Source organism: Colias philodice, chromosome 13, assembly GCF_061535455.1.
Source record: "Colias philodice isolate Cphi_HAF_F1 chromosome 13, ilColPhil1 Martin Lab GWU primary, whole genome shotgun sequence".
NCBI classification, from domain to species: domain Eukaryota; kingdom Metazoa; phylum Arthropoda; class Insecta; order Lepidoptera; family Pieridae; genus Colias; species Colias philodice.
This window is the reverse complement of record NC_143098.1, coordinates 962,057-972,891: the sequence shown is the minus strand read 5'-3', so window position 1 is coordinate 972,891 and position 10,835 is coordinate 962,057. Positions and strand designations below refer to the sequence as shown.

Below are 10,835 nucleotides of genomic sequence, written 5' to 3'. Positions count from 1 at the left end.
TTTTCACATCACCAGTGCATTCGTCACTGTTCAGTTGCTCTGGAGACGTATGAGTGTATACATGGTGTGTTTCAGCAATTCCCATTGCGGAAATTCTTCCACAAGTTGTAATTATACTTATAAAGGAATAATATTTCATCGGAAAATATTTTTTTTTAGAAATAATGCCGTTTTTCCTTAAAATTATAGAATATTTACAAGTATTACGAGTGTCACCATAGTAATCGAAATAACAATGAATGACACAGTCGACCATTCTTATTATCACGTTTGTTCGTATTGGAGCAAAAAGTCTCATATACTTAGGGATGTTATTCTAAAATAAACCGTAAATTCGTGCGTTAGGATACATATTCAAAAGCTTAATTTAATAGTTAAGTTAGTTTTCACTAAAATCAAGCTGTCCAATAAAAGGCATAGTTTACTTGTGTGTACTGTTTAGCTTTCGGTTTGAATGTGTTGATTTTGGCGACAGCGGTTTTCATACGAATTATGACATTATAGCACTTCTATGTGTCTTGTTATTTAGATTTCTATGGCTAGTGCTTTATAAAATACTAGCGCCCGCGACTTCACCCGCTTTGTCTAAAACCTAATAAATTATATACTAAAACCTTCCTCTTGAATCACTCTATCTATTAAAAAAAACGCATCAAAATCCGTTGCGTAGTTCAAAAGATTTAAGCATACAAAGGGACATAGGGAAATAGAGACAGAGAAAGCGACTTTGTTTTATACTATGTAGTGATACTTAAGAGGATCATAAAAAGAGTATTAATTATTTTTATAATTATTCTGCATTTCTAATATTATATTCGAAGGGCACGCAGGTAATAACTTATTTATTTTAATATAATAATATTGTTTCTGAATAAATCCGATATAATTGAAGTGAAAACTTCTTTAGCGGCGTTGAGCACTTTTTCTGTAATGGGTATAAAATCTTAAACTCGCGTCAGGACACGTGACCTGATCGAAAAATCGTAAGACGGATGGATATCAAACATGCTCAACGTTAATAATCAAGTTTTCTCTTCCGCCGGCACTCCCGGAGTGCAACCCGTCTTTTTTTTATCCTACAATTATTTTTGAGAATACACAAGCTTTGCTCTTCTTCTATGTAAAGTTTATAGTATATATCTTACTAGCTTTCCACCCACGGCTTCCCCTGTTGTAACACACATTGTTTCAGTTTCTATCCTATGTCTCTCCTAACGTCTCAAGCTATATAACTGTACCAAATTTCATCCCAATCGGTTAAGTGGCTTAGCCGTGAAAAGGTTATGGACCAAAAAAGTTACTTTCGATTTGTAATATAGTAGTAAACTAGCTTGCCGCCCACGGCTTCGCCCGCGTTTTCAAAGAAAAATCCGTTCCCGTAGGATTTCCGGGATAAAACCTATCCTACGTCCTTTCTCGGGTATCAAAATATCTTTATACCAAATTTCATGCAAATTGGTTCAGTAGTTAAGGCGTGATTGAGAAACAGACAGACAGACAGAGTTACTTTCGCATTTATAATATTAGTATGGATATAAAACTAAAAAATCTACATAACCTACGTAATCTATCTTTTACAGATTATGTCCTAACACCTAGAAAGATGGATGTCGTAAAAATAAACCCTCAAAATGTGTTTGATACGGAGTTATATGAAAGCGTGCTGGATCCTAAAGAGTGTCATAAGCAATTGAATTATTTGTCAAACAGCTCTTTGGTTTTGCAATGTAAGTAATAGGTAATGGAGAGGATTAATTTTAGAAGTATCGCGTATGTCTATATTCCAAAATTCTACATTCAATTTCAGAATACGTACGAGATTTTTTTTACTGTTATTTATTCCTGTTATTCTTAGAAATCAGTACTTTCTTAAAAGTAACGTAAACGTCCTACCCAAATCCCCTCTTATTGGGAATTACTAGCACTAAGCAACTTACAGCAATATAATGTTTAACACTGTCCATTTGCTAAATCCGGGATACTATTAAGTAACCAGTTCAAAAACTTCATTTCTTACCAATAAAATAATACGAAGGTACATACATTTAGACAATAAAATAGATAATAACTACCATAAATACCTAGATGTAAAATGAACAAAATTATTGAAATACCCACTTGTTGCAGTTCTAGACGCAAGCGCAAAAATCCCAAGTGGACTACTATCCCTAAATGCTTTTGACTATGGGGATTACTACGAGTGCCTTGATATAGACCAGTCTGTTAGCGACATGCACATACAGGGGAAATACTGTGTGATTAATATACCATTTGAACAGAAATCGAGTAAATTTAACATGTATAAAAGCATGCTGCCGAAATTCTCAACAAACGATCTCATGGAACTGTTGCCTGATCAGTTGATTATTTATTTCAAATCTCTTTTAGCTAATGTGGAGAATTCGCCTGCGATAAAGTAAGTTATAAAAAATAATATAATATTTAACGATATAATACACTGTTGAGAATTGGCCCCGTACCATGTCTTAAAGCAGTATTAAATAAAAATTACAGAAAAGACATCATGGTAACTTCTCTGAATTAGAATCCTCATTTTTGGAATGATCTTCACTGTTATCTTAACTAAAAGGATATTACCTGTAGACAATGCACTATAAGTACTATCTATATCATATTGTGTTTGAATGTTATGTTATTTTATTTTTACATCGTAAATTACATATAATATAAATTATATTTACTTCCAGGGAATCTATAGGCAATACATATCTGTCACCATCTGCGAAGCTGGGCGTATGTATTCCAAGGGTATGCACGGTTAAACAGGTGGACAACTTCATTAATTCCCCCCTCCCACTCCCAAAGGTGACGTATGTCGAGGGTTTCTGTCGACTTCCCAATGACATACCCTATGTAACTGCTGACTTTATAGCTTTGTAAGTTCTGAAATTATATTTATAAATCATAAGATAGTTCATCATCATCATCATTAGTCGAAAATGTGCCCACTGCAGAGGTATACGAGCTTGTTATGGCCATATAATTCACCAATTTCGTCCCAGTGCGGGTTGACAGATGTCACATGTCGTGTACTAATCTACTCGACTACTAATCGAATGCTTTGATGTATTTTATCAGTAGATTTTTTTAGTCAGATTGGTATATTTTATTGATATAACTATCTTCTTCTATTTCTATCTCGTTACTTGTTGAATTTATTATTTCATTGGGAGCAAGACCTCCAGTAAGCATGAGCGAAATAATTAGTCACTCAGTAGTTGAATATAAATGCGCAAAACTTAAACTTCAATCAACAAGTAATTGATATTTTAAATAAATATTTTATTTACAGTGGCGTGTTCGGTATACTTTTTCTTCTAACTCTCCTGAGTACGTCTTATGATTTGTATGAAGTATTCATTCGAAAGAAAAGTAAGTATTTCGACTTTAAACAATTATCTAAGTGTATCTTTACCTCTTTCCTGTTATGTATCCAAATATTTTCAAGTAGTGGTTTTTGTAATTGCTCAAATACAAAATCATGTACTGAAAAACCAATACCAAAATATGATTAATATTAAATGAGATGTTAATATCTTTCATAAATTTACAGAAGAAGTCAGTAGATTACTCACCAGCTTCTCAATCTATACCAATACGAGGCGCTTGTTGAACTTCGAATCCCATAAGAATGCTTTGGAGTGCATTGATGGGATTCGAGCGATTTCTATGTTGTGGGTTATATGTGGACATACATATATATTTACGTTCATGACGCCCGTATATAATATGTCTGATGTTATACAGGTAAGTCACGGATAAATCGAATTTACATAAGGAAAGAACACATTTTTACGCTTGGTGGTTATAATATTATGTATCATAATAGAACATTCCAACAAACAAATTTGTTTGAAATAATTTCTCATAATTTATATCATCCATGACGAATAGGGAATCACTGTAATAACAGTAGGTTTAAAAATTTCTATTTTCAGTGGACATCATATTTCTCAAGTACATGGATATCTGCGTGCCCCATCGTTGTTGATACATTTTTTACTCTCAGCGGAATATTATGCATTTTCGTTATACCAGACAACATTACCGCAAGTAAGTAATCTTTATATTGTACACTAGCTTTCCGCCCGCGACTTCGCCCGCGTTTTCAAAGAAAAACCCGTTCCAGCAGGATTTCTGGGATAAAACCTATCCTATGTCCTTTCTCGGGTATCAAAATATCTCTATACCAAATTTCATGCAAATTGGTTCAGAAGTTAAGGCGTGATTGAGTAACAGACAGACAGACAGAGTTACTTTCGCATTTATAATATTAGTATGGATTACATTAACTTCTAAATTCAATTTAATGGCAAATATTTCCAGCTAATTGTGGTAAAGTATACTAATAATTAAGCTATAGGTTCTAATAATTATTAAGCTTATAATTCTCGTTGCTCATTCATCATTCACCATTCTATCAACTGTATATATCATCGGAATTCCTTAATATAATAATCATCTTTAGACGACGCGGTTGGCGCAGTGGTAAAGTAACTGCCTACTGAGCCGACGGTCCCGGGTTCGATCCCCGGTCAGGGCAAATATTTGTGTGATGAACTCAATTATTTGTTCTTGGGTCTGGGTGTTATTATCTATATATGTATTTATTAAATATTATATTTATCGTCGCCTAGTACCCACAACACAAGCCTTAATTGAGCTTACTGTGGGACTAGGTCGATTTGTGTAATAATGTCCTATAATATTTATTTATTTATTTATTTATTTATTTATTTATTTATTTATCTTTCCATCAAGTACCATTCTTGAAGCACATCCACATATTCTACCTGTATCGGATCCTGCGAATGTTCCCCATCTTGGCGACAATGGTCCTCCTCCAGTTATCGATCTTGACCTGGATCTCTGACGGTCCAGAATGGGAGAAAATGGGCATAGCTACGGAATTCTGTAGACAACGCTGGTGGTCCACCTTGCTGCATATACAGAATTACTACCGGCCACTAGGAATCGTGAGTTTTCTATATTATTGGTTATCTAACCTTTTCTGACCATTTGAATCTTTATAAAATTTCCAAGGTATTAATAGACTGATTTTGCACTTATGAACTGTCACAAAATAGTTTTACCATTTACCAATACTACTTCTAATTCTTGGTATTGCCAAATTTATTTAATTTTAAAATTGGACGTTAAGCAAACTCTGAAAGGAATTTTTCTACCTCTCACTGGAGAAGTTACCACACCCCCACAGAAAATCGGCTATGACGATCAAAACATAACACTTATTTCATAAGTAGGCAGCTTACTTTTAAATAGATTTTAGTAGGTTGATTTTGGCTCTTTTTAAATGTTTAGTCTTCAGGGTTCATTTATTGAAATAACATTTGAAAATGGTGCCAATAAATTTTTGTATATAAATTAAATTGCATCTTAAAACTACGTGTACTTTGATCTATTTTTTCCTTCTTGCAGTGCATCTTCCAATCTTGGTACATAACAGTGGACACTCAGTTATATTTGCTGAGTCCTTTTGTAATAGTGTTTCTTCTGGGTTCGTCTTTGGTTGCTTGGATTGCTTTAACTACAGTTGGATTGGCATCTTTGATTATAGTTGTAGTTTATGTGGTAAAATATGAGTTCCCTTCTGCTCTCATGAATGTTTTGTGAGTATATTTCTTAGTTGATATAATATTATATTGTCTTGATTAAGAATTAATAAATTTTTAAATTTACTGTTGTTGTCTTGAAATTCTCAACTTCATATTTTATTAAATCCATGAAGGATTACATAAATGTAATCTGTTACTTATTCTAAAGTATTATACAACTACTATACTGTAGGTATTTATATCTAGAATTTTTTAATTAACTACACAACCACTTTCCTTAATCACATATACATAATATCTAGACATTAATAAATATATTGATTTTACAGCTACACAGATTCATTTGTGAACTTCTTCCACGACTTTTACTTTAACACTGCCACTCGCGCCTCTCCCTTTGTAATTGGTATATTATTTGGTTATTTATTAAAGCAATATCGAGGAAAAAAGATAAAATTATCTATGGTAAGTATAAACAACTTCAATTTACACTTCATTTTGAAACAGCGAGTTAAAATTAAAAAATTTTTTTGTTTTCCATAACTTTCATCTTCATGCTTGTTAATCAAATTTGTAATCATGGTAGATTCACATAACTTTGATTTTTGAAAAGAAACTTCTTTATCGGGGTTGGAAAAAAATTTAGTGTAACATTTTTTCGTTACGCGCCATCTTTGATTCGACGTATTTCTGTAAAGTTGCATATTTTTTGAATAATAAGGTCATAAAGAAGTTTCACTTCTTACGTGTGTACACTAGTGTACACGCACACGCACGCACGCAGTTTTTTGTATACTAATTATTCTGACGAATAAATAAAGCAATCGTAATTTCTATTGGTAGTCCGTCTAATCCTATTTATATTTCTAATTAGTTGTTCAATAGGTTGAAAATTTTAACAAACTTAAAGTTGTGTTGTGTACTGTAAAGTTTACCAGTTTCCTATTGAAATTATTGAAAAAAATAATCCACAACATGGATATAGTTACGTGAAACTCTTATTTGAATTTATTAATCAATATTTTTTTTTTAGAAATACGTCATAGTTTTTTGGATAACAGCGTTCGCTAGCATGGCATATTGTGTTTTCGGTATCTATGAAACAGTCAGCATACCATACGAATTCACTTTGTTCGATGCGATTCTGAACTCTATAATGAGAGCACTATGGGCTACTTCACTATGTTGGCTGATATTGGCATGTGCTCATGGTTATGGTGGTAAGCAATTTTATCATTTTATAAACTTCATTTTAATACTTATGTTGAAAAGTTCAATCGTAAGTCACATAATATTATAAAAAGAATTTTAAATTTTTATATCTATATGTAGCGCCACTGTAGCGCATCAGGGATGTTTGCTGAAGCTCGGGTAGATTGCTTTTATAGTATAATACGGAAGAGATGTACATCTCTGGTGCGCCGGGTGCGGGGCAGTACCAACACTGCTCTAAAAATGATCGCAGACAGATATGATTGTGTGTACTTGCACCATTGCGAGCAAGTACACACATCCTATATCAATAAAAATAAAATGACATATAAGTGGTAAATTGTAAAATGATAATATTTAAATAATGTAATGTACTAACATAGTAATTAAGAAATTACTAACAAGTGGACCTATGATGTCTTATCAATAAATAAATTATATTATTATATCTATAATAATATTATAAAGAGGAAAGGTTTGTATGTATGGTTTACACGCATAAACTATTTTACCGATTTTGATAAAATTTGGCACAGATAATCTTTAGGCCCTGAGAAAGAATATAGGCTACCTACCTGCGAAATATGTACCACGGGCGAAGCTGGGGCGGACCGCTAGTATTGTTTAAACCGTTAACATTTCAAAGTAACGGGCGAGATAGCAAACTGCCGAAAAATTGTGAACCGTAGTATACCTACGCCTTATTTTTCCTAACCAAACATTGCTTAACATTTTACAGTGACATAGATATCTATTAATAGTTCATTTTTTATTTCAGGACCAATAAATTGGTTCCTATCGTTACCGCTATGGAAGTTACCAGCACGATTGTCGTATGCGGTATATTTGGTGCATGTACAGATATTACTGATCCTGAATAGTTCTGTGATAAAGTTACCGTATTTCACTGATTTGGATGTGGTGAGTAAATAATTTTTAGCAGGTAATTTATATGTCGTAGATACTTAATTTTTTTTTTCGGTATTGGGGTTAAAAATAATAAAAATCAAGCGCGGGTCGGACTCGCGACCATAAGGTTCCGTACAATTAAGCTAAGGAGCAACTAGTGTTTGTTTTTACGCGAGTATTATACACTTAGAAATTAAAGAGTTTTTTAAACGGATTTTGAGTCTGGAGTCTCCCCGTGACCACGCTCGCTGTAAAGTGTTCGAAACGTCGGGAAAATAATATAATGAATAAATCGCGTTTAAAATCCGTTAAAAAGTCTTTAATTTCTAACGAGCAACTGTAAAAAAATATTGGTTACCATCCAATGTATGACTTGTTAACCTCGATTTTTTGTTATTTGTAGTTGTAGTGATAATCAAAATACATTGTCTCTGAAAATTTAAGTTTAAGTGAATTGATAAACAAATTTACAGCGAAATGTCATTAATAGTGGTCCCGTTTTTACTCTTTGGGTACAGAATCCTAAAAACGTATATGCAGTACCCTGGCGCTATATTCATTACTAGCTTCCGCCTGCGACTCCGTCCGCGCGGATGTCGGTCTTCGCGTGGTTGGTTTATTTCTCCATTTTGAGTAACTCTGACAATAACATCTTATAAATATCTATTGGACCCAAATACGGCTAGGCCTATAATAATACCCAACGTGTGTTCGCGGTTCTACAGAACAACGTCTATGGATAAAACTGAAAAATTAAGATAATTTTTTGTCTACGTATTTTTCCAGGATAAAAAGTATCCTATTTTACGCCCAGGATAATAAGGTATAATTATACCAAGTTTCATCGAAATCGAACCGTTAGTTTTCACGTGATGTCTTCACATACAGACAGACAGACAGACAGACAAAAAATTTTTTAATCACATATTTGGGTTTGGTATCGATCCAGTAACACCCCCTGCTATTTATTTTTTCAATATTTTCAATGTACAGAATTGACCCTTCTACAGATTTATTATAATATGTATATATGTTATAGTCAAAGTCCGATACACAGTCTCTTCGCGGAAGGACTGGTTTATCCTAGGTTTGGCCAAAGCCATCAGTCAATCCCCGAAATACATTTCAATTTCGCCCTTTGCCTGAAGTATTTTTAGTCAAACCCAGGAGCTCCTAACTTTTCAGTCAAACGTCGAAAGTAAATTATTCTGTTTCGGTTTTGGCCTAGTCAATCCTAGAAGCGACTGCAATTCTTCTAAATAATTATTAAAACAATTAACATTAATGCCTCACCATGTCAGAAAAATGATTAATTTTTCATTTTAATTACTTAAGAAATTATTAAAACACTAGACATCAAAATTTTAAAAATGTTATTTTTTTATACTTAATCTTATACAAACTAACCTCCGTATATTCCAAAGCATTTATTTATTTATTTTATACTTTATTGCACATCGTACAAAAGGCGGGCCTAATGCCACACGGCATTCTCTCAAAGCATCTCAAATATAAAAGTGAAAATCACGTAAGCTGACCAATCAGGTGTCAGAACTGGCAGAGTTAAGCGGTTCTTAAGACTTGAAAGCTGCTTAAATGATAAAATGCTTCCAAATATACGAAGATAAGACACTTCATACCTATATCGGAGTTTGACTCGTCAAACCCCGATTTAATAAAATTGTGTTTTGACGTTTGCCTGACCAAATTAGTCTCTCCCAGGTTTGACGAAAATTGTTTAGTCAAAGGCCGAAAATTTACATTTGTTTGGGCTTTGACTAAGTCATTCAGTCTGACCTGAGGATTGACCAGTCCAACCTAGGAGCGCCGGAGCTTCGGAGTTTGCCTATAACATATAGATTATAATTGGTTATTTTTAGATGTGAAATTTATATTTATTTATTTAATTAAAAGTACATTGAGGGAAAGACTATTAAGTTCTATATTGAGTAGTAAATACCATTTGTTTTTAGGTTAGAACTTGTAGTCTCTTGGTATTAAGATTTAATGTTATTTGTTTACAGATGTACGAAATATCTGGTATCACTTTACTTTCTTTACTCTTAAGTTTCATCATGTGCGTTCTTATTGACGCTCCAGCATCCACTTTGGTTAAACTTCTGTTAAGTGAGTATAAATTAATAATTTTATTCAAATTTTTATAAGCCAGAAATTAATGAAGACAGATATTATGTTATGTAGAAGCTATTGTTAAGATTATTAGATTTTTAAGAAACTAATAAATTAGACGAATTTTGATTTAAATTTCAAAGGCTCATTTAAAAATCAAGCAATATTGACTCATTTGTAAAATTTAAAATTGGTATCGATTTGTGTCCAATTTACGTGATTTGCCAGTATATTTCTGAAGCATAAGTTTATTATTTACATAATAATATAATTATTTTACTATTGACAAAAATTAATTAATTTAGAAATATTTTTTCAGTGCAAAAGCGACCCATAGAGAATCAACAGAAAACCGCGGCTATAGAAGAAGATTTCAGCAGTGAAAATAAATGCAGACATTTTCATTAATAATATTTATTCATTATAATAGTTGATTAATTTTTCTATTGATTTTATTTGCGACTTCTTAATGTAACTAATATGATAATAAATGAAATAAATCATTCATATAGTACTAAAACATATTATTTTGTTTTTCTTAATACCTCCTACATTTTTGTTTTAAAAACTAATTTTAAGGCACCTGCACATAGACATAATTAAAATATTACAATTTTACTCACAATACTTAATTATTTTGCGATTAAAATAAAAAAGAATATCTAAATGAAACAAAAATTTAGAAATAACCTTTTATTTCAGACGTTCTTTACAATAATAAATATTAATTACAACTATGAGCTGTTCTTGAGAGTTGATTAAAAAAAGTAAAACCAGATGTTAGAACATAAAAGACATTTCTGCCTATAAACTGGATTAATATTACAATAGTAATAACTACCTTAGATACAGATTTTTACTTAATAAATAAATATATTAAAAAAAGGACGTGTGGCACTCGGGGACTGCCGCGGTAAAGCTATTGCATAGCATGCCTTCAAGCCACACCTCCGAGCCCGTCGGAGTGGGGAGCGTGAGGTTTTTTCG

General features: G+C 32.6%; 1 protein-coding gene across 1 annotated transcript; it reads left to right on the top strand.

Moving 5' to 3' along the window:
* Window positions 1-1,603: 1,603 nt before the first annotated feature.
* Window positions 1,604-10,256, top strand: LOC149483164 (nose resistant to fluoxetine protein 6-like). The gene is made up of 13 exons (XM_089702109.1): window positions 1,604-1,727; window positions 2,128-2,416; window positions 2,709-2,897; window positions 3,314-3,393; window positions 3,575-3,768; window positions 3,960-4,074; window positions 4,783-4,997; window positions 5,461-5,651; window positions 5,927-6,062; window positions 6,631-6,817; window positions 7,588-7,730; window positions 9,743-9,845; window positions 10,168-10,256. Exons 1-13 carry the CDS (start codon window positions 1,604-1,606, stop codon window positions 10,254-10,256), a joined length of 2,055 nt encoding a protein of 684 aa, XP_089558235.1.
* The last annotated feature ends 579 nt before the right edge of the window (window positions 10,257-10,835 follow it).